Raw genomic sequence first — 24620 nt, forward strand, 5'->3', positions numbered from 1 at the left:
TTCATCCCCGGGGTCAGGCAGAAAGCACTGTCTTTCTCTGTTACCTAGGACTAACTAGGTTTAAGGGTTTTTGTAGATGCCCTTTTATCAAACTAGGGGACTTCCCTTCGACTCCTAACTGGCTGAAAGTTTTCCACGTGGATGGATGCTGAGCTTTGCCAGACGTATTTTGTCCATCCATGGAGGCGACCGTGTGGTTCTGTGGAGTCGGCCTGCGGTCCTGGGACAAACCTCACTTGTGACGTATCACTCCTTTTTACACGCTGCCGAGTTCAAGTGGCAGACACTCGGTTGGGGAGTTTTGTGCCTGTGTTCACGAGGTTTGTTGGTCTGGTTACCTTGTAATAATGCCCTCATCTGGCTTTGCTGTCCGGGTGTCGCTGGCCTCGTGAGGTCACTTTGGAAGTAGTCCCCTCTTTCCTTTATTCTGGGAGAGATCGTGTAGAACTGAGATTACCTCTTCCATAAATGTTCGATAGAATTCACCACTGAGATTAACTGGGCCTGTGGTATTCTCTGTAAGAAGGTTTTCGGTGTGAATTTCCTAAATAAATCTAGGTCTATGCAGGCTCCTCTTCAGCGAGCTTTGGTAGTCTGGGCCTTTCTCGGACTTGACCTGTTTCATCGAAGGTGTTGATCGTGAGCTGTTCTCGCAATAGCCACGCCTTCAGTCCTGGTTGTGATCTGAGTGTCTCCTCTTTATTTTCTTGACTTTGTTGATTTTCTCTCTCTTCTATTTTATTATTTTTTTGCTCTTTTATTATTTCTCTGTATCTGCCTTTTATTTAATTTGCTCTTTCCCTAGGTCTTTTTTAAACATGGAAACAAATTATTGTTTTGAGATTTCTTTTTTATTACAGGCATTACATGCTACAAAATGTCCTTTAAGTGCTGATTTAACATAAATTTTGGTATGTTGAATTTTCATAATTCTTTCAGTTAAAACTATTTTCTAATTGCCCATGAAGTTCTTTGACCCTTGGCTTATTTAAAAATATGTTTGTTTAACAAAATACTTGGATATTTTCCACATATTTTTGTTGTTTGATAAATAATTTTATTCTGTTATACTCAGAGAAGCACACCTTCTGTGATTTTTTACCCTTTTGTCACCTGGCATATGGTCCGTCCTGGGGAGAGTTGCGTGCCTGCCTCAGGAGACTGGGCTCTGCAGCAGCGGGCGGAGCACTCTGGCTGTCTCGCCAGCCAGTCAGTCCGGGTCGCTTGGGACTGCTGTGCGGGTTTCTGTGTCCTGCCAGGGTCCTTCTGTGCTGACAGTTACTGAGAACAGGGTATTGATGTCTTTGACTGCTACTGTCACACTATTTATTTCTCCTTTCTGTTCTGTCACTTACTAAGTTTGTAATTGTCGTATCTTCCTGATATGGTGCCCCTTTTATCATTATGAAATGTCGCTCCTTCTCTCGTAACTTCCTCTGTTAAAGTCGTTTAGTCGGATATTAATATAGCTACTCCAGTTCTCTTACGTTACTGTTTGCATGGCGTATCATTTCCCAGCCTTCCACTTTTAATCTGTTGAATCTAAGTCATATCTCTTTTTGGCAACATAATTGGACCTTTTTTATCAAGTCTGACAATCCGCAATTTGATTGGAGTTTTTAGACCATTTATAGTTAATGTAATTATTAACCCAATTAGATTTATATTTGCCATTTTGCTGTTTTGTGTGTGTGTCTTGTTTGTTCCTCTGTTTCTCCTTTACTGCCTTTCTTTTATATTAAATTCTTTTTTTTAAGATTTTATTTATTTATATTTAGAGGGGAAGGGAGGGAGAACAGAGGGAGAGAAACATCACTGTGTGGTTGCCTTTCACACACTCCTGACTGGGGACCTGACCCACAACCCAGGCATGTGTCCTGACTGGGAATTGAACCAGCGACCCTTTGGTCCGCAGGCTGGCACTCAATCCACTGAGCCACACCAGCCAGGGCCATATTAAATACTTTCTCATGTGCTATTTTAATTCCTCCCATTTAAAAAAAAATTTTTTGCCCCCACCCAAGGGTGTGTTTATTGATCTTTAGAGAGGAAGGAAGGAGGGGAAGGAGGGAGGGAGGGCAAAACGTCCACCAGTTGCCTCCCACAGGCACTGCAGCCTAGGTGTGCGCCCTGACTGGGCCTCAGCCTGCAGCCCTGTGGTGTACAGGATGGCACTCTGGCCAACCGAGCCCAGTTTCTCTCGTTTTCAAAACTAAGTTTTTAAGTTATTTTCTTATTAGTTGCCTTAGTGGTTATAATATACATTATTTTGTAACCCAACAGTGCATTTCATATTACTATTAACTTAATTGTAATAAAATTAATAGGAACTCCCTGAAATACAGTTTCATTCTCTTCCCTTTTTCTATGCTATTATCGTCATATATAAATCATACATTTTTCTAAGTATGTTATTAATCCAACAGTATAGTGTGATAATTACTGCTTTCTACATTCTTAGGACCTTTAAAGAAGTTAAGTGAAACAATTAGAAAAATGTGTCTACAGAGTCTTTTATATTAACCCATGTGTTTTTGGTGCTCTTCATTTCTCCTTGTAGTTTTAGGTAATTTCCTCTTAGCCTGGGATAATACCCTGTTAGCCTGAAGAACTTCTTTACTATTTCTTGTCATTCATTCGGGTCAGCTCTCAGTGAACTCTGTCACACTCTGTTTATCTGGGAGTGTCTTTATTTTGCCTTTATTTGTGAAGGGTAAGTTTACTGGGTGTAGAGTCGCGTCTGACAGTTTTCTTTCATTGTGGTGAATGTGCCTCTCCATTGCCGGCCGACCTCCCTGGTGTCGGACAACAAATCAGTCTGTTCTGTTGGTCACGCAAATACGCACATGCATGTTCACCCCACTGTCCATGATGGATCGCTTTTCACTTCCTGCTTTCAAAATGTTTTGTTTTGTTCTTATCTTCTAGCAGTTTGATTGGGCTGTATCTTGGTGTGGATACTTTATATTGATCCTACAAAGGGTTTATTGAGCTTCTTGGAAGTGTAAATTAACGTTTCCCATCAAATTTGGGAAATTTTTCCACATTATTTCTTTGAGTATTTTTTCTTCTTTCTCTTCTCCTTTGGGGTTTCCTACCACAAGTTATTTTGGTGTGCTTGATTTTTCTGAGGCTCTGTTCTTCAGATTAAATAACTTCTGTTTATTTGTTTTCAGATTCATTCATTTTTCTGCCTTTTTGAATCAGCTGTTAAACCCTTACAGTGAATTTTTTTTAAGGTTATATTTATTTTTAGACAGAGGGGAAGGGAGGGAAGCAGAGAGGGAAAGAAACATCAAGGTGTGGTTGCCTCTCATGTGCCCCCTACTGGGGACCAGACCCGCAACCCAGGCATGTGCCCTGACTGGGAATCGAACCCGCCACCCTTTGGTTTGCAGGAGGGCACTCAATCCACTGAGCCACACCAGCCAGGGCTACAGTGAATTTTTAACGTCAGTTACTGTATTTTCAGCTTTAAAGTTTTCATTTGATTCTTTTTTATATAATTTCTATCTTAAGAATCTTTCTTTGTTGATTCCTTGTCAAACTTTTCTTTAATGTTTTTGACATGGCTTCCTCGAGTTCTTTGAAAATATTTATAGAAGCTTCTTTGTCTGCTGTTTTGGTTTTGTTTGCTCAGTTCGACATCCGGCAGCACTTAGAGGCAGTTTCTGTTGACTGCTTTTTCCCTCAGTATGGATCATACTTGGCAATCTCTTAATTTTTTGTTGAACATGAACATTTTAGAGAATATATTTTAGCAATTCTGGATTCTGATTTTTCTCTCTGAAGGTTGTTGTTTCTGCTTTATGTTTGTTTGTTTGTTTGTTTTATAAGTAACTTGTCTGGGCTAAATTTCTGAAATTTGTCTCTCCTGCAGCTTAACTATTATTATTTCAAATTTGGCTTCCTAGGGCTCACCTGGGTCTGTGAGTACTGGGGGTGCACCCCCCTCAGGCTGTTCAGGCTCTGTTCCCTGCCAGTGGACTTGTGTGTGAGCAGGGGAGCACGCTCAGAGCTCCAGTTGTTTTCACGTTAGCCCTGGTTTCTACTTTCTCGAGGCCCCTTTGTGTCTCCTTTACGTGCGTGAGCCTCAGAGTTGGCCAGCCGTGTGTGCCTGGCTCACGCCCCATCACATTTCCACTGTTTCTGCCTCAGCCTGGCATGTTCTGGCTCAACCATGTCACCTTGGCTAGGGGAGCTGCTGGCATGCCCTGTTCACCAGCCTCTGGGTGGTCACTGCCCCGCTAAACGTGGGCGTCTCCCACCACTCCAGGTCAGGGGAGGCTCTTTCTTCTCTAGGAAAGCCGCAGCTGCCAGTCTTCGCAGCCTGCACCACCGTGGCAGACCCCCGTGTCCACCAGGTAGAGGGTAGGGAGGCTGGGGGTGGGGAGACAGGACCTGCCGCCAGCCGGAATGCCACAGATTTCCACTGTGCGTGCCTGACGCTTAGCAGTTTTGCAAACAGAAACACTTCTCACAGGGCTGTTTGCCTGCAGCTGATTTCCAGAGCACTGATGTTTTGTCTGGGTTTCAAGTTATTTTGTGAGGACTAGATTGGCCGATTGCCTCACTCGACTGTGGCTGGAATTTCCATCTCTAGAAGCCTTTTAGCTGATGGTGACTTTGGATGGTAGGCCTGTAAAAGCCTCAGTGTTCACTTGGTGTTCAGCGTGTCAGTCTTGGGAAGCTCACGTTCTACTTTTTAAACAGAAATATGATATATTAAGCTGTTTTAGGATGGTCATAAGTTCTAGAGTAGCAGCTTTCGTTATTGCATTCTTGGAAAAATTGCTTTTTCTCTTTTCATTTTAAGTAATTGATAAAACAAAGTGAAAAAATCTATAGCCCTGAGTTACTTTGCATAAATACTAAATTTAATAAATTTGTATATCTGAGATTATATTGCACTTGGTCACATTTTTATAAATACAGAAATTTCATGTACTTTGTAAGAAATACTTGTTAAATTCAAGTATATCACCCCTTACTTGCCTATAGGGCTTATTATGGCCACATATTACTTTATAAGAAAGAAAAAGTTTTTCCTATTGAAATAAGACTAACTGCTAAATTCATAAGTACTCTAGGGATCCTTGAAGAAAGTAGCAGTTTGAGGCTATAGTATTCTTGTCACAATTAAAGGTTTGTCAATTGGTCACATTGGAATTTCACTCTTACTTGTTTAAACTGAAAAGCCTGCCGCATCGTTCCTGTGGGTCTTTGAGCCGTCGCTGTGTTGCTTGGCCTTAGGTTGGTGACAAATTACCGTGGTTTATGGTTTACTAAATAACTCTACCAAGTAGCCAGTAGCTATATCAACGGCTCTCAGCTGTGGTAACAGTAATTCGTTTTAGACTAAGTGGTGCATCATTCTCGACGCGTTCCTTGCAGGTCGCTTTGAGGAAGAATTCATCAAAATGCGCATGGAGAGGCTTCAGGCGTGGATGACCAGGATGTGCCGCCATCCGGTGATCTCAGAAAGTGAGGTTTTCCAGCAGTTTCTAAATTTCCGGGATGAAAAGGTAGGATATTTGATTATGACAGGCTCAGTGTTGGTTAAGAATGTGACATTCACAACAGTTTTATGTCTGAAAAGAGCTGGAATCATGTTGGTTGGTTGGGTATTCCTCCTTTCCTCCAAAGACAACCAGGGGACAGGAACCGAAATCGCAGCTGTAGGCAGTTAGTCCCAAAGGATGAAAGACCTGCTCGCCAGGAAGGTTTTCCGTCAGCGGGGAACAGGTTGGTCCAGAGTCGGCGCACAGGGTGAAGGACGTGCTACTTGGGGCATTTGTTCCTAGGCGCTTTAAAAACAAAAGAGGTTCGACCCCAAGCTATGCAGGGTGTTCTCAGTGTGAAGTGAGGGAAATAGAATGAATGATTTTTTATGATCACATCTCGACCTTACAAGGTAATGCATTTTGAAAGGAAAAGTAGATTCGGAATTGAACCATTCTTCTCAAAGCAAAGTTGTTTTTCCAGAACTGTAGTTGTGAGTCCAGACTAAATGCTGACCTCTGCCTGTGGGCAGTCTTTTTTCTTTTTTCTTTCTTTTTTCTTTTTTCGCCAATGGTCATCTGTCCTTCTTTGATAATCAAGAGAACGTTGACAGTTGGACATCTCATTATTGTCTGAGAAAATAGTTTTCTCTCTCAATAAGCTTTTAATACACTCTTTACAGTATCTTCTCTAAGTGTGTTTTCTCTATGGTTTCTCTCATAACAATTATTACATATCTTGGAAAATAAGAATAAAAGCATAAGTTAGCTCAGATGCCACCAAATACAACATAAATTATGATCCTAGAAAAACAGTCATGAGATGGTTTTTGTGTTTGATCAAATAATAGAATATTGCATACCTTGTTGAACCTTTCAGACAGATACACTTTTTTGCTAAATTTCCTCAGAGTACTTTTTCTTACTTAAAGTGACTACATCTACAATAGTAAGCCTAAATATTAGGGCTGTGTGTTTTTATAGACATATGCATACACTTGACATAATCTAAATACTCGGGCCTTACTCTCAGTTACTGCTTCTAGAGCTGACAGGCTCATTCGAGCATGTGGTGTGTACCCAGGTTGGGGATTGGAAAACAATGAGGTGTTTCAGCATTTCTCTGTGAATTTGTACCTACCATAGTTCTAGCCTACAGACTGCTCCGGAAGACGCTAGTTTTTTGGTAGGATGTGCTATTTGGTCACAGTATGTCACACAGCTATATTGGGTTCTTTGTGTTATGTAAATCAGTTTTGTTACTTTGTAGTTACAGAAGCGCCCTCCAAGGTTGTTGCCTTCCTGGTGACTCACAGGACTTTAACAAGAGTTTATTTGATGGCTTTGGCAAGGATTTGCCAAAACACTTATTTTTAGAAAACACTTACTTCTAAAGGTCATGTTTTATGCAGAATATTATTAAAAATAATAATCTAGCCCTGACTGGTGTGGCTCAGTGGATTGAGCACCAGCCTGCAAACGAAAGGGTTGCTGGTTCGATTCCTAGTCAGGTCACATGCCTGAGTTGCGGGCCAGGTCCCCAGTAGGGGGCATTTGAGAGGCAGCCACACACTGATGTTTCTCTCCTCTTTCTCCCCCCTTTCCACTCTCTATAAATAAATAAATAAATAAATAAATAAATAAATAAATAAATAAATAAATAAATAAAATCTTTTAAAAATAATAATCTAGATTTTTGTTTTTTAATGACTTCCACCTTGAAAGATTGATCACTTTACCATAGAAGTGACATAAACGACAGAGGAGCCAGGGCTCCTGAGCTCCAGTCTTGGCTCTCTGTGTAACTTCCTCTGGGTCCTGGCTCGGCATTTAAAGTCTTCAGGCCATGATTTCATCACCTGCCGAATGACAGTGTAAAACAAGATAATCAATAAAAACTGTGATTTTTGTGGCCAGTGATAGCTCATGTAGATGAATGGACACTGAAAATTCCAGTGAATCTACAGAAAAATTATTAGAAATAAGTGTTAGTAAGGTAGCTGGATAGGAGACATTGCATATCTCTATATTGGCAATAAACAGAAAGTGAAAGTCTATGGTTTAAACTCTAAACTGTCATTTACAATAGCATGAAAAATACCTAGGAGTAAATACAAGAACATTTACAAAGATACACATAAAAAACTGTGATATATTGTTGAGAAAAATAGAAGAAGAAAATAATGTCCCAGTATCACTGTCTCTCTGATGGGCTGAAGGACAGTAAAGGTGTCCTGTGTAGAAAGCAAAGCACTAGGCAAAGCCAGGTCTTCTTGGGAAAGGAGGAAGTGGGAGGAGGTCTTCACTGCCTAGCAAGACTTCCTGTGAAGCTAGAAGAATTTCAAAAGCAAGGCAGTGGCATAAAGATAAACAGACCAGCAGAATGGAACAGAATGGACACTTGCTCTGTGCCACAGACGATGCTGAGTACAATGGGGGAGGGACAGTCCTTTCAAGAAATGGTGCTGGGTCCGTTAGGGGGCGCCACTGGGGAAAATGAAGTCTGGGCACCACCCCATCATAATGTACTGTTGATCTTGTTAGGGCGGATACTGGCATTGTGGTTACGCTTTGAAAACATGGCCTTATCTGTGAAAGATACATAACGTAGTATTTATAGGTGAAATGATATTATGTCTGAGATTGCCATTTAAATAAGTAAGAAAAACAGGTAGAATAGAGTAAATAAAATTGTCAAAATTTTGTCATTGTTGAGGGCTAAGTCTGGAGGGGGTTATTATACTTTCCTTTCTACCTTTGTATATGTTTGGAAGTTTCCAATGTATAAAGTTTTTTAAAAATCAATTCCAGATCATTCTTAGGTCTAACTGTGAAAGGCAACACAATAAAGCTTCTAGAAGGAAACATGGGAGTGTATCTTCATTTCCCTACGATAGGGTAGGGTTTCTGAAATAAGACACAAAAATGACTAATCACATAGGAACAGACTGGAAAATTAGACTACATTAAAATTAAGAATTTCTGCCCTGACTGCTGTGGCTCAGTGGGTTGAGTTCTGGCCTTCAAACCAAGGGGTCACCCCCCCCCCGGCCCCGGTTCAATCCCTAGTGAGGGAGCATGCCTGGGTTGTGGGCCAGATCACCAGTAGGGGGCACACAAGAGGCAACCACACATCGATGTTTCTTTCCCTCTCTCCCTCCCTTCCCCTCTCTCTAAATATAAATAAAATCTTTTTTAAAAAATTAAGAACTTCCATTTATCAACAGAAGCCATTACAAGTGAAAAACAAGGATATGAACATATATAACCAACCAATGGCTGGATTTTAGAATATATGAAAACCCACACAAAAAGATAAGACAGTCATCCCAGTAAAAAAAAAAAAAAAATGTAGATTTGGTAATGTACTTTCCAGAAGAAAGTATCTGAATCCTCAACAAAGGTATTTTAAAAAGTACTTAATCTCATCAATAATCAAGGAAATGCACATTGAAGCCTCAGTGAACACCACTGCACAGGCACCAGAAACTGCCCGATCGAGTTTCCTCTCGGTGGGAGGAGTTGCCGCTGGGCTCTCGCACTGCTGGCGGGCGTGGGGATTGGTGAGACCATTTGGAAGACAGTTTCACATTACCTACTGAAGATCAGCAATTTTCCACTCCCGGTCTACACCTAACAGTGCACATGTATGTATCTGATACATGATACATGATATATATGTTATATACACAGCGGCTTCGTTCACAACTTGGCAGGGGCCAGGAGTGACTGCCAGGCTTAGCACGGGTAAATAAATGGGGAGCAGTCGCGTAGTGGAGTACTGAGCAGCTGTATCAGTGGTGTGAATGCGGGAAAAGAAGCCAGACACACACACACAGAGTGTGTACAGAGTCTTGGCTGGTTTAAAAAAACCAGCAAAACCGTAGTTTAGGGACTCATGCCTAGGTGGTAAATGCTGCAGAACAGTGAGGAAGTGACCACCATTGAAGAGAGGGTGATGTACCTTGTGGGGGAAGGGTGGGGGAGTCATGAGGGGCTTCTGGAACTCGAGCGCTTTCCCCATGGTGATCTTGCTGGTGGTGACACAGGTGCTCACTTCGGGAGAATTCCTTGCACTGGCTGCTTTTGCACTGGGCACTTTTCTGTGTCTGTGTGTTATATGCATCTTACAGTAGTAGGATTTTAAAACTGCCTCACAATATGTGCTCATAGCTTGTATTTTAGAAAAGCTTTAACTTTTTTTTTAGAACTAAACAACCTAAAAATTTGAGGCACTTGGTCACAGTTCTTAGGGTGTTTCTGCTCACTGTGTTTGGATTGGTAGCTCTTGGGAAAGGAACCATGCCAGGGTCACCTCACCCAGAAAGGACTTGGCTTGTAGGGAGCGTGCTGCGCAGGAGCCCTGCTCATGTGCGGGGTGATGTGTGAGGTGTGGGGGCATTGGCCCACGGCGCAGAGGGGCTGGCGTGGGACCTGCCGCTCCCTGAGAAGGAGCAAGGCAGATGATCGGTGAGCCGCATCTGCTGGGGAACTTAGCAAGACGGGTGTGGCCCTGCTCTCAGCACTTCACTCATGGCTCTCCCGTTTGCAGGAGTGGAAGACTGGGAAGAGGAAGGCCGAGAAGGATGAGCTGGTGGGCGTTATGATATTCTCCACCATGGAACCAGAGGCCCCTGACTTGGACCTGACAGAAGTGTAAGAGATACTGCCAAGCTTGCCTTCTCCTCCACGGTGTCCGCCTCCTTTGGCCCCCGGCCTGGCCTGCACGGCCGGCGTGGAACCCAGACTGTCTGACTGAGTGTAGGAAATGAGCGGGGCTCATAGTCCAAGGACAAGGAAAGTGTCACCAGTGCATGAAAGCACTTCTTTCCAGCCAGAACCCAGAGGAAGGTCTGCCTCCTTTTTTACGTTGAAGTCCGTGATTTCAGAGCTGACGCAGTGGCCGCTCCTTATTCCCAGCAAGGTGCGGTGGAGCAGAGCTGCCCGGAAGGGAACAGTCTCTGACCTGCTCCTCCGGGGTCTTTTTCTGTTGTTTTTAATCACGGCATTTTTTTTTTTTTTAATGTAGGCTTGGTTGAAAATCTGGAGTAGTTTCTTTCCTATATAAGGACTAACAGAAAGTCTTGGGGTTTATTTTAAGAAACTTTTTCTTGTAAAATCATTGCTTACGTGTTACCAAAAATATAAACAAGGAAAAAAAAAAAACAGTCTTCCAACTACCCAGAGAGAAAATCAGGGTTTAGATGTAGTCTTCCAAACCCTTCTCTCTACGTATGTACCTGAAGGAAGAATTGTTTAAACAAAAAGGACCATTCTCCTTTATAATCTTTTTTTTTTTTTTAATCTAAGAGCATTATAGTGATGATTTTTTTTTCAGGTTGGTAAATACTTTTTACATCCTTAAAGAACTGATACATTCAGTACCACTTTAGACCAGCGATTTTCAACCTTCGTCATCTCGTGGCTCACATAAACTAATTACTAAAACTCTGCAGCACTCCAAAAACAATACTTTTTCTCCTGATCTGACAGATTATAGGTGTAATTTTTATTAATTTACATCAAATGGCTATTGTGTTAGCTGTTGTCATTTTTTTTATTTGATAGTCTAAGGGAAAAGAGGTCAGTACCCCTGACTAAATAGTCGGGTACTGCATGTTTTAAAAATTCCTGTGGCGCACTGGTTGAAAATCGCTGCCTTGGATGGTTGTGCATCCGGGTTATTTTCTGTGACTCGCTGTTGGGAAGAATGAGTACCTACCATTAGCAAGCCATGTTACTGTTTCGTAGGTTCGAGGGTACCTCCTATGATTGAATTTCACTAAATAAAATATTCAAGAAATGAGGATTTTTTTAGAATAATTTTATTTACCATTCAAAAGCAATTGAGGGGGAAAGGAAGCAGAGTAAAATATGACACGTTGCTAAGTATTTCTTTAAAAACCTGGATCAAGCCCGTTCTAATGCTAATCTACTTAAAGAGCAGTTGCTATAAGACAAGAAAACAAGGGCCTGTGGTTCCGTTCCAGGCAGCTTCCCCGCCACATCGGTGGTGCTCCTCCCACGCCCGACGCTGGGCATTGGTAGCTCAGCCCAGAAATGTTGTGTTGTCACCCCACAGAGAGCAGAAGTGCGACGCCGTCGGTAAATTCACCAAGGCCATGGACGACGGCGTGAAGGAGCTGCTGACCGTGGGGCAGGAGCACTGGAAGCGATGCACAGGACGTGAGTGCGCCGCCTGCCCGCTGGTCTGCGGGGGCCGGGCAGGGGCCGCTGTGTGGCCATCGTCACAGGGCGGGGGGACCCCGGGTTCTCAGTGAACCACGCTCCTCAGTCCGAGTTAAGTAACGGATGGTGGGGTCAAACTAAGCCAGTCAGGAACTCTCATCAAAAAACACCATGTTTGCCTAAATAGTACTTTGGGGTGTTGTAGTCCATGGAAAATTACTCTTTTCTGCATGTATACAGAATGCTTGTGGTTATTTTTAATCTCATGATTTTACCTCTTAATCTTCATCCATTGGTAAGACGTTGGTTGATGTGACTAAGGCTCTGATTTTCTAGGAAAAACCGACATAAGTGGTAGAAAACCTAAGACAGATCCTCCTGGGAGCACTGCTGAGGGGCACGTGTCACCGTCAGCCACGGCTCCCTGCCTGCTGTTTCCACATCCTCGAGGGCTTCTTGTCCCCCCACTTCCCTTCATCTGTGGGCTGTCATTCCACGGAACCAGGTTTCCTGTGTTCCCCAGAACCACGCAGCCCTGGGGGCAGGTAGCCCAGGCTAGAAACAGGTGTCTGGCTGCAGGCCCTGGCCCCAGCATCCGCCCTGTTGCAGAGGCTCCGGACGGAGGTCAGGCCCCACAGCACTGGCGGTCACACAGGTGTCTCTGATGGCCACAGGTCAGGATACGGCTCCCAGCAACATTTCCTCTGCCCTTGTTGCCAGTACTTCCTTCTGAGCCCCAAAGAGAAACCCCAGCTTCCTGAGCTCCAGGGGTGGCCCCCCACATTAATTTCAGGTGAACGCGGTCCTGCTCATGTGTCACTAGAACCTGCAGGAACACTGGTTGTCCCCAGTTATTTTTTAAAATGAAAATGGCTTTACCTTGAATTATAAAAGTAATTTATACCCACTAATACACCCACTTTAAAATTATATCAGTACTTTGGCACTCAGTATAGGAAAGAGGTTAAATTATCTGTTTTTGTAAAGACTTTTTAAAGGTATTTATTGTCTCTAAATAATGGAAAAGAATCAGAATTCGAAGTCAGAAGACAGTTTTCATGAACAAGAACCTGAGTGTGAGTGGCGTGTGGATGAGCTGCTAAAATAGCATGGACAGCTGAGGGCAATCCTGAGATCTGCTGGCCCAGACCTGAAGTCAGAGGCTTCAGTCGGGAACTGGTGCGCTCCAGCCTGCGGCCAGACCTGGCCGGGGCTGCCCATTTGTGTAAAGAAAGTGTGATAGGAACACAGCCATCCCCCTTCATTTCCATCTTGTCTCTGGCTACTTTCGTGTGACGGTGGCAGAGGTGGCAGAGTTGCGTAGCTGCAACAGACACCTGTGGCCCCACAACTCCGGGAATTTTGGTGTCTGGCCCTTGACGGAAGAAAGGCCGTGCATGCCTCCCTCTGCCATCCAGGTGGCTTTGTGTGGAGGCCCTCTGTGCACGCTCGAGGGGGTGACACAGGCGCTCCTTCCCCGCAGAGGAGGGCAAAGATGTGTTTAAGGGGACTGTATACAGATGCAAAGAAAACCGCCTCAGATAGAGAGACGACTCTTTACAAAGCTCTCCAAAGCAACCAAGGATTCTAGAATCTTAGCACTAGAAAGAACCTGAGAGAGCAGTCAGTCAGTCTGCTTCGTTTTCAGATAGGAAGACTCAAGTCCCTCCTCCCTGGTCCTTTGAAGTTCCACTGCCTTTTTTCTCCACACCTTGGTGCTTTCAGGGTTTTATTTTGTTTTGTTTTGCAAATAATTACTCTCACACATGTAACAAGATGGAGAAAGCAGTGTAATTGGAATCAGGAGGGCCAAACTCCCTGTGTCTCAGCCACGCACCCCTGGGTAGGGCACCTTACTTACCTGACCCTTATTTTCCTAACCCGTGAGGCTGAGGGGTCCCTGGGATGCCCAAGCAGAGTGGTCTCTGCAAGCGCCCTGCACATTAAGCACCGTCTTCCGATGAGCGCTGGCCCACTCGGACTCCCTGCGCCGGATGGGAACATGGGCAGCCGTGGCGGTGGCAGCTGTGAACAACAGCATCCACCATTCATTGGACAAATGGTTAATTATGCATTGAAAGAATCCATTTTAAAAAATCAGTAATTAAAAAAAAAATCATTTTATTAAAGAATATAGACTATTTTGAATCACTTCAAATTTCTATTATTAAAAGAAGTAGTCAGTTTCAGAAAACAGTTGGATCCCATTTCGGCTCACTCAGAGGACTAGCTGGCATCTGTTTCTTTTTCTCTTTAGCGTTACCCAAGGAGTATCAGAAGATAGGCAAGGCCTTGCAGAGCTTAGCAACCGTGTTCAGCTCCAGTGGCTATCAAGGTGCGTCTTCATTCATTTACTCCTGAGGCTTTAGTGTCTTACCCAGCCTGACGGGCCTCTTCAGGCCCCGCAGACAGAAGGGGACTCTGCAGGTAAGCACCCTTGGCATTGACTCGGATTGGCTGGGCTCCCCCACTAGGACTTTGGCAGCCTCACCTTTTGAGAAGAGTGGAGGGTTGTATTTTCTTACTAGCTCCTTTGCCCCTTTTTTTGCACAGCTCTTATGTTTTAATGAAGCGGGTGGCTGTAGCATGCAGCCCCCTGCCCTGCTTCCGTCTCTGCCAAACTGCGGTCAGGTCAGGTCTGCCCCTTACCAAGGCCAGACCTCATCGAGGTCATTTGGAGGAAAAACTTTTGAGTGAGAAATTCACATTGTCTTACTTCTCTCTGTAACACATAATAGTTTTCATCTTATCCCTCATTGTATGTCTCACCTGAGGTGTTTCAGGTTCGTCGTATGGTTATATTGATAACACTTAGGAGAACAAGTTCTTTGTTTTCCCTTGTAGTTTCAGTTTGCCCTGTGGAGCAGGCAGGAAGTAAAGGTATTTGTTAAGCGAGTGGCGTCTATTAAATGTATGTCCTGTCAGTCACAGAAATGACAGAACCAGTGCTTTCACCAAGGTGTTCGTCCTGATACCCGGGGAGCATGGGTCTTTGGATGCCCGTGTGTGAGCTGCAGGAATAAGAAATTAGTCTCATCAAAATTTAAGATTTGGGGCTCCCGTATAGGAACTCAAGTCCCGATTGACTAGCTTCTTCCACGTCCAGGGAAATGCAGGTCGGCAGCGATGAGTACAGAGTCTGTCCGCGGTTCCTTGTGCTCGGACGCACTGTGAGGGCACAGTGGTACCGGTGCCCTCCGCGCCTCAGGGCACCTGGGGTTGTCGTAAAAGGACTTGCCCGTGCCCCCAGCAGTGCAGGTGCTGGCCCTGGAACACCACTGAGACGCGGCCCACACAGACCCAGGAAGGGTTCCGTGTTCCTGTGGATTTCATGGAAATAGAACTGACACACGCTTTTCAATGGGCATCTGTAGGGAAGAAAGGGACAGATATTGGAGCTAGACTTCTGATTGTGTCCTTTCTTGGTAGATTTGACTTTGGAAACATGTGAGTGTTGTACATAATTATTAGAAAACAAATTTAAGTCAACATGTTTTTAAAAATTCCTAATAAATAAAAGCAAAATAAAGCAAATGACTTGATACATAAAGATGAAGGCATAACCACATAAGGAGGAATTATTTCAAATCACCTTAAAACACTGTATTTTGACTATACTTCCTTAATAGCAGATGCCTTACGTGTAAAAAACTGCAAAGAAATTTTTAATTTTTTTCAGTAATCCTGTGATTAGCAATATAATACTGGTATTATGGTCCCAAAACTTCTAAAATTATTTTGCATGTTGTAAGGGAAAGCAAATATGTAATTGTGTTACTGTTGTTAACACTTAAGATTTTTAAATAAGAGGTAAAAGTCAAACGTTTTGAAATATATTCAGAAAATCTCTGTAGTCCTAATTTTAAAGTGGAGATGCCAGTATGAGCTCACTTGTGTTTTTCTCTTTTAAAAACACGAGTTCGCTTTGCTCTGTTCCCTGAAAAGACCTGGGGCCAATGACCCAACCCAGCGGGAAGAAGCCCCCCTGAATCACCCGCGTGGTGATCTCTAGACACCGGCTCCCATCGGACAAGCCAGGTTCCTGTCCAGCCAAAGAACTCTGACACTGATTTGGAGGGCCTTCTACCAACTGGCCAGTGAAGGAAAGATTTGAGCATCAGGGCAAATAATAACTGCACTTCGTTCCCTGGAATGACGCATATCACATATGTTTAAATCCATGTTTAATGCAGTGGGAGTTCAGGAAATGTTCATCTTGTTTACCTTCAGAGCATGGTGGGGGGGTCAACTCATCAGTCTAAGAACTGTACGAGGAAGAATCAAGCATTTAACCTGCGCTTCCTGTTCCTGTACCTCACGGTTAACCACAGAGCTGATCCAGGAAAGCTGCTCTGTGTAGAAGGACTTCAGCTCGTAGGAGGGGCAGGAGTGGAAGAGCACCATGTTTGCAGGCCCGGACAGTGGTCGTCAGATGTGGCTTCTAACGTCACACGAAGTAGAAGTAACTAGAAACTGTGTCCCCTGAACCTGCTCAAGCCTCTAGATCTAACTAGTGTAAAGAAAGTACCGGGAACAGAGGGCTGGGCCGTCACAGCAGAGACAGTGGGCCCCAGCGCAAATGGCCCGGTTTGCTGCGCACAGCCGAGGAGGACATTCTGCATGAAAGGGAGCAGGGAGAGGCACCTGTGGGTCTAAGAAACACGTGAGCTTTGTGCCATGTGGACATTTCTGCATCCCACTCCAAGCCGCCAGCATGACTTGAGACAGCAGAAAGCTGCACAGTGACTGATAGGTCAGGGACAGTTGTCGTAATCGTGATACGGTATTGTCCTTATTTTTGAAAGAGTCCTTACATTCTGGGTAATATTTGTGGATGAAATGTTACGTGGCCAGTGAAAGGGGGGGGAGTGGACGGTGTAGGTGAAAAGTACTGGCTGAACTGTTCACTGGGACGCTGGCGATGGGTAGATGGGGATTCGTTATACTCTCTGTCTAGTTTTGAAAGTTTGAAGTTTTCTGTGATAAAATTTTTAAATCAGATGAATGAAAAACAGTGTAACTTACAACCACTGAAAACTAATGACTTTCAGGTGAAACAGACCTCAACGACGCGATAACAGAAGCGGGAAAGACTTACGAAGAGATCGCCAGCCTCGTGGCAGAACAGGTATTTACGTGACCGCTCAGTTCCAGTTAAGGTTTTATGCCGTCTAGTCCACATTCAATTTAAAGTCAGTTCCAAGACAAACTTTCCCAATGGGTATCCTCTTCTGTTCTCCCATATCTTTGTTAGTTGTAGTTGGTAATAGTGTTTCTTAGGTTAAGCTAAAGGGATGGATAAAGTTGTCGTCAAGAAATCTAAAAGAATACCCTCCAGTGTCAAGGGCCCGGATCTGTCCTTAGCCCTCAGGGGTCAGAAAGCACAGGAAGGCACCCTGCCCCTGTCCACGGCAGACTCTGCTAAGCCTCGGTTTCCTCAGCTGGAGGACGGCGATGGTGGCGCCTGCCTTGTGAGGAGCTCGGGATTGAGCAGCTAATGCAGAGAAGGCACCGGCCACAGGCCCGGCCCAGAACGCGTCCCTGTCACAGAGCGTGGCGTTGGTGGGGGGCTCCAGCAGCCCGGTCTCACTTCCTTCCACAGGAGTGAGTTCCTGTGAGGGGAAGAATGCCTACGTTGCTTCAGATCCCTAAACTAAAAAAACAAAACCAAAACCACGTTTTTTCCAGTAACTTTTTAAAACGTGTGTACACGTGTGCCTGTGGACACACACGTGGCATTAACTACTCTCTGATACTTGTAAAAGAGATTAACTTTTAGACGTATGCGTAACATAGCAATAAAAATTATAATTCAGGAAAATGAAAACTGTTAAAGTTGTCACTTAGAATGATTACTAGATTTTTTAAATATTCATTTTATATTCTCTGCTAGAATTTAGACATTTAAACTTTAACATCTTATTTTCTTGTGTGTAAACATACAGTCCTAAGTGTTTTGGTGTTATTTTTCCTCAGGGTGTAATGTTTTGGGCCACCTCAAAATAGCTCATTTCACCAACCAACTAAAAAATTACCTGATGTTTTATCATTTTCTTGCTACCCTATGATTGAAGGCATAGTGGTCTTGAGGATTGTTTTCTTGTAGGAAAACTGACCTGAAAGCTTCACACTCAGTAACTCAACGCAGTACCAGGAGGAAGATAAAAGTTTTCTTTCCCTTGATTGTCTGATGCCTCAGCCAGTAACAACCAACCTGTCTTGTTACAGCCAAAGAAAGACCTCCACTTCCTGATGGAGTGTAACCACGAATACAAGGGGTTCCTCGGCTGCTTCCCTGATATCATTGGCGCGCACAAGGTAACTCATGTGCAAGTTTACCGACGGCGGTGGACGGGGCGGACCCTTCAGCCACTCCTGCGTCAGGAGGACCTTTCCAGAGCCCCCGAAAGTCCCAGAGTGTTTAAATAGCAGGATCCCATCACATAGTTTGGATAGAAGAGCAGTTTTTAGTTTCTTCTATTCTGTAAAAAGATTATTTTGGTGGAATTAAAAATATGAAAAGTTTTTCTTTATCTGTGTAGCTAGGTATCAAACAAAATAATCATGATGTTTGAAATTCAAGGCAACAGTAGGAACAATCTTTCCCTTATCAGCATGATGCTGCTGAGCTGCTGGGGCAGGTCCTCAGAGACCCTCCCCGTCAGATGCGATGTCCTTCCCTGAGCCCCGTGGCGGGCTGCCTAGTGAAACTGAGACGGTCACTGCTGGTACTGTCTGTTCATCCGTTTCAATAAAGAGGAAGCCGTCATTCCCATCAAAAAGGCATTTTTAAACTAAATTTAAAAACTGGCTTAAGGGATCCTCACATTGCAGTTTTGGTTCATTTTTTCTCTATTTCAAAATCTGTGTGTTACCTCGGAATTTGGGGTATTTTATCAACAGTAGTATTCGAGGAAGTTGTGACGTACTTGGACTTACTGGGGAGCTCGCTACAAAGGATTGGGCTGTGTCCATTTTAGCATTTGGCTTTATAATCGAAGTGTGACGAGGCCACATAGGTAAATTAGGAGGTTTGTGCAGCTTCAGGTAACTTGATGTAAAACTCTGAACATTTTCTCATCCATTCATCCGTATCTTTGCTATGTTAAATCACATCGCAGTGACCTGGTTGTGCCGTATCTCTTTGAGATGGTGATTTTGTTTCCTTCGAATATGTCACTGAAGTGGGATTGCCAGGACAGGAGATCTTAAATACTCTCATCATAAGCAAAGTTCTGTAGCTCTGTGAGAGTTAACCAGGCTTACTGTGGTGACTGTTCCACTACAGATACATGTATCAAGTCATTGTGTTGCACACCTTAAGTTAATACAATGTGGTATGTCACTGTATTTCAATAAAACTGAAAAGGTAAAATTAATAAAGTTAAAATCTCAGTTAAAAACATACCGCAGAACAGTGAGCTTGTCGTGGAAATCCGTGCCAGCAGAGTCAGAGTTCCAGGCGGGAGCCTAAGTCACACACGAGAGTGGAGGTGTTCTTTCCAGACGGCCCTGAATAATGGCCACTGTGAGGCCCTGCAGCCGGGCCTCGGGCGGCTTTCACGACTGCTCCCATCAAAGTGTTGACTTAAAACCAACTCAGTGCGTCTTACAGAGATCACAGTGCACAGCTCAGCCTTCTGCCTGGCCGCGCACGCACCAACCTGTGAAACCCTCCCTGTTAGCACAGGAGAGACAGAGAGTGCTCGCTCTGCGAACGCCTCGTCCGCCCAGCGCCTGCCGTCCGCTGCGAACTACTCTTACCTAGGCCGTAGCTTACACTCTCCAGACCAGAGCTCTGTCTGGTGTCCTACCTCGCCGTCACATCAAACTGCAAATCTTAGCTCACTTACCTTTTTCGAGTGACTTGTTGTATTTAGATGCTTTCTGATGTTTTTATCTTGGGGGACGTTTTCTGTTCAACAGCAAGTCAGCTATAAATGATGTCACATTGTTATACTTTAGATTAACGACTAATCCTTTTAGCTTAGCTTTACTGATGCCGTTTCATTTCCGTAATTCACAGGGAGCAATAGAAAAAGTGAAAGAAAGTGATAAATTGGTTGCAACTAGTAAGATCACCCCACAGGACAAACAGAACATGGTGAAGCGTGTCGGCACGATGTCTTACGCGTTACAAGGTAAGAAGGTTTATGCGTAGCTGACGGAGACTGCTTTCCCCAGCGCGGCTGCTGTTTTCCCTGCGGTAGGGAAACCCAGATGTGGACAGCAGTTAAATAAGAGCTGATTTAAACTGACCTCGCAAGCCTGTTGTTCTCAGGATCTCCTAGTGATAGCGAAGATGCCTTTACAGCCTGAATATCAGCACCTCTCGTAATGCTGTGTTAGGTCCCCAAGTTCAGCTTCTTGGCGTCTGTGACCTCCACGCCCAGGACCATGGCATGCAAAGGGAGTGTGGAGGTGGCAGTTAGGCACAGTTTGTTGTACAACTTGAGATAACTTAATGTGAACCTCAGCGCAGTTATTAGCTCTTCGTAGGAGTCGACCGTGGTGGTTGGCTTTCTGGGCCGGAGTGGAAGGGCAAGGCCGGTGGGCCGGCGGGGGCGGGGAGGGGGGCAGCTCTGATGAGGCCTCTGCAGGTTGTGGTTGGCAGTGAGGGTGCAGGGGCAGAGGGGGCAGGTGCACCGAGAGACACATTCTAATAAGGACTCGATGCTGAGTGTACCTGTCCAGCAAAGATGGAGAGTGGCCGTCAAACCCTCTCCCAGTAAGGGGGGATTTCGGACGGCCCTGGTGCTCAGGAGCAGTGAAGCCCCGTGACTGCATCCGCTCATCGGCCCGCCTTCAGAGGCACCTCAGGAGACCTGCCCAGGACGTCGTTGTGCCTGGAGGAGCAGGGCGTGGCCCACCGGGTGCCTTGCTGGGTCTGCTGTAAGCAGACTTGAACCCCTGGACGGTAGTCGTCTGCAGGGAAAACGACGACCAAGCTGGTTTCCTACCCAGTCTGTGTCACAGCGGTCCCCACATTTGGGTGACCATGTGCATGGGGTTTGTGGTATTTTCTATGCAAATCAACAGGAATACCCGTCTCCTGGAGAGAGTTGTTTGCCATTCGCTGCTCCAGTTGTTTTCTAGCCTCTTTATAAAGTGATTTCTCAGGCGCTGGCCCTGCCCCGAAGCCAAGCAGAGTAGACCTGGCTGGTGATGAATGGTCACCTAGCAGAGAAGCCAGGTGTCGCTTTGAAGTCTGGGGGCACTGACTGAGGTGTGGGTTTTGGTTGCAGCCGAGATGAACCACTTTCACAGTAACCGGATCTATGACTACAACAGCGTCATCCGCCTGTACCTGGAGCAGCAGGTGCAGTTCTACGAAACGGTGAGTGGGCCCTCTGCCGGCCGTCTGTGCCCACAGGGGAGGGCCCCGCTCTCTTACTTTGACTATAAAGCTAATCTGTTTGTATTCTTTAATCCTGAGATTAAACCCGAACAGGCTATAAATATTGAGTAGGGTTTATTTTAATCTCTTAATTACCTCTGCCTTTCCTTTTTAAATAACACTGGGTTTTTTTAAAAAAAAAGAACGTTTTCTCTTGAGGGAGTGGTCTTGGATGCTAGTGTCGAGGCCCCAGGAAGACCGGCTTGTGCAGCTCTCCACCCTCCCCTGCTGCCCTGCCCTCCCCCGCCTCTCTGCGCTCAGGAGCAGGAGCGCAGCTGGATGGATGAGGTCACCCTGGGCCCCCCCAGCCGGAAGGAGCCTGGCACCTCGGGCACCACAGACGGTCTCTGTGAATGAGGCCTCACAGTGTGCCACCGGGAGGGTGACAGAAAATTAAAGGGAGAGCGAGGCCTTATGTACTCTCGTTCAGAAAACAAGAAAGAAAATGCAAACTTTTGTGCCCCTGTGTGGCAGTTCCATTGCTTACTGGAGTGTCCAGAAGACAGAGCTCCAGCATGTGGGGGAAACTCAGCCCTCTGAGGACAGGTTCTGTAACTTTGTAACTGCCCGTGTGTCGGCTGCCGTGCTTCTTACTCAGTCCTCCACTTTCTCCACGGCGCCGCCTCCCGGGTGTATGTTCAGGGATAGTAGGAGGCGAGCCCAGAACGCATGCCATGCCCTGTCGTCTCTGGACTCGACATGGCCGACAGTGTCTGTCTCCACCAGCAGATTCTGGAAAGGCCGCAGTGTGCTCAGCGCACACTGTGAATTATGAGCTGGAAACAGGTGGTTTTGGAGACAAGTGTACGCAAAGAATTACCGGAGGCAGTGTTCTCTCTACAGTGTGCTAGTGGCTCCTGAGCCGCGCACCGCACACCTGTAAGTGATTGGTGCCGTCGGACGGTTGCCTGGCACCCTGAGTTAGAGTAGCAGGTGTGTGAGTTCCTGGTGAGAGTAGTCATGGGGCAGCTCTTGAAACTCTGATCATGCTGATTCGTTAAACAATTCTCATGCCTAAGTGGGGTTTAACTATTAATGTCATCATAATTTAGAAGAGTAAACTATGTATTTAATCACTGTCTTTGTTCGATGTAACATAGTTACTAAAATGTGCATATTTGTCCATGAAGCAAACATTTAGTGAGTATTCTATACTAAGCACTGCAAATGCCGAGGACCCAGGGACGACTAAGGCATCTCACAGAGCACGCGTCCCCTTGAGGGAGACAGAGGCACGTCAGCACCTGGTGGGCAGCAGCAGCTTTATGAGGACGGTGGCGCTGTCCCCGGCGGTACTAATAGAGGGGCGTGCTCCTCGGCTGGGTCTTAGGAGTTCATAGGTGGACTGGTCTCCTGCCTCACTGGATAGTCTTGAAATGCTGCCTGGGACAGAGGCGGGCTGCGCCCGGGGAAGGAGCGGGTGCTCTCCCTGCCGGCACTGCCGCTTAAGAAGGTCCCTCCAGGAGCAGCGTGGAAGCTGGGCTGGTGCCGGAACAGCCTAGATGGACAGACCCCAGGGTTTTAAATTGTTACAGTGTTTTTAGCTCAGAAGAGATAGAAATAATAGAATACTCTGAAGTGGTAATGAAGGTGATATCTCAAAATTTTTCTGTTTTTTCACCAGATTGCAGAAAAGCTGAGGCAGGCCCTCGGCCGCTTCCCGGTCATGTAGTACAGAACGGAACATGAAGAAACCTCCGAAGTGCTTCTTTCTGACTTGGGGCAATGCAATTCAATATTTTTCCCCCATCATCCAAAAGAGAGGAAAGAAAGAAAACCAAAAAATTAATAGAGTTGCAAAAAAACTACATTTACTTTATTGCCAGCCTAAATGCATCGGTTATATAGTCTTTTTTCCTTCATTTCTACATCCATTATTTAAGCCAGTGGAAATCGTCTCTATTTTTGGAAAGTACTTAAAATTACCAAAATTTTGAATGGAAAATTAGAGGTTTCCCCACCGATATTTTATATAAAATTGTAATTTTTAAGTCACCCACAATCTTCCAGTTCTTATCCAAGGTCAGATAATTACTAATTGCTTTCTTTAAAATATGAAATATGCCAGAATAAAAAAAATATGTTTGTATATATTTTTATAATTCTTTTCAGTGCTTCGAGATTCCTGTCTCCTCAGGCAAATCTACATGCCTTTCACTGACATAAGCGTTTAGGACTCGTGCTTCTGGTCTTCCGGAGAGGAGGCAGAGGGTCCGGCCGCGGGGGCTGCCCAGGGGCTTCTCCCTTCAGAGGCTGCAGCTCAGCGGACCGCTGTGCTGGGCTCCGGGCCCTCCCTCAGGGACGTTTCTCCAGGGTCCTCATTGTCATCCGTGAGGGTGCCTTCCCTCCACACACGTCCTGTCCTGTCTAAGCACGGCCGGGAGGGGTACGTGGGAGGGTTGGGGTCGGCTTTCAAATACTCTGACTCTGCCCCCGGGATGCAGCAGCCATGCTGACACGCCCCCAGCCCCCTGCTCAGGAAGGAGTGTGCCAGGGTGGGTGTGGGGGGACAGAGGGGCTCCTCCGGAGCTTTCAGTCTTCGGCTGCCCAGACGCAACGAGAAAGGAGAGCAGGGTTTGCCGCTTGACTGGGGCCCGTTGGTAGTACGTGAAAAGATGAGAAATGCAGTTTTATGGACCCGTGCATCCCCTCCAGACAGAAAAGCCTAGGGACTGAGAAGGGCGGCGACCTGAGTACTGTGCCTAATCCCTGGCCTGACGGCGTCCTTCCCGCCCGTGCCCCAGACTTCAGGCAGAACCCCGTCACTAGGACTTCGGTTCAGGCCTGAAGCACCCCGAGTCGCAGACCAGCAGCTTTCCCACTGCGCCACCGGGCTCAGCCCTGCGGCCCAGCGCTCCGCCCTAGCGCTCCGCCCTGCACACCTGCCTTACATGTGGGCCCCGCGGGTTCCCCTCTTCTGACCTGGTGGCTGCCTTCCGAAAGTGGGGCGTTCGGCCCGGTGTGAATGAAGTGAAACCAAAAACCAAGTAGGAGGGGAGCTCAGACGGACGTGAAGGAGAACTTCGTGTTCTTCAGGGTCACGGGTTTTTGTTAATGTTGTATAAGTAATTTTCCTGACCTGATTTTTCTTTTATAAAATCTCATAGAACAGTGTTTATGATACACCATTTAATATATGTACAAATTGTAAAGAATATGTATAAATGTTTACACAAATGTAAGAGCATGTAGAAGCCAACATATAAACAAATTGTTTAAAAAAACTGTACAGTAAATCCTCAAAAACACTTTTTCAAAACATTCTTTGGTGTTTCTGTGTGATTTCTTAAAAATCATTGCTGCTTGTTGCCCTCTGCTGGAAATAGTCCCCGTGGTGCCAGCGGTGCAGGCTGGGAGGAGAAAGTGGTGTCGCTGGAGTGGGGACCACAGGCATTTGGGCCACTTCCTCAGGAACCCTCATGGAGCCTTCAGGGCCCTCTCTGCCAGGATCCCATAACCACTTCTGTTCAGTGTCCGCTGCGGCCCAGTAGCGGCTTCTCGAAAGGAGAGTAGTTACCTGCAGGGGATGGCAG

General features: G+C 45.5%; 1 protein-coding gene across 2 annotated transcripts in view; it reads left to right on the forward strand.

Annotated features, from left to right (window-relative positions):
- SNX9 (sorting nexin 9) overlaps positions 1–24350 on the forward strand; it is an 87251-nt gene extending 62901 nt beyond the window's left edge. For both annotated transcript variants that reach the window (XM_053913622.2, XM_053913623.2), the window contains exons 10-18: positions 5395–5525; positions 10054–10157; positions 11584–11687; positions 13948–14025; positions 16742–16818; positions 17919–18008; positions 19717–19831; positions 20936–21027; positions 22712–24350. In XM_053913622.2, the coding sequence (XP_053769597.1) occupies positions 5395–5525; positions 10054–10157; positions 11584–11687; positions 13948–14025; positions 16742–16818; positions 17919–18008; positions 19717–19831; positions 20936–21027; positions 22712–22759 (839 nt within the window). In that variant the 3' untranslated portion in view covers positions 22760–24350. The remainder of the gene's footprint in view (positions 1–5394; positions 5526–10053; positions 10158–11583; positions 11688–13947; positions 14026–16741; positions 16819–17918; positions 18009–19716; positions 19832–20935; positions 21028–22711) is intronic.
- Positions 24351–24620: the final 270 nt, after the last annotated feature.

Source organism: Desmodus rotundus, chromosome 11, assembly GCF_022682495.2.
Source record: "Desmodus rotundus isolate HL8 chromosome 11, HLdesRot8A.1, whole genome shotgun sequence".
Taxonomy (NCBI): Eukaryota; Metazoa; Chordata; class Mammalia; order Chiroptera; family Phyllostomidae; genus Desmodus; species Desmodus rotundus.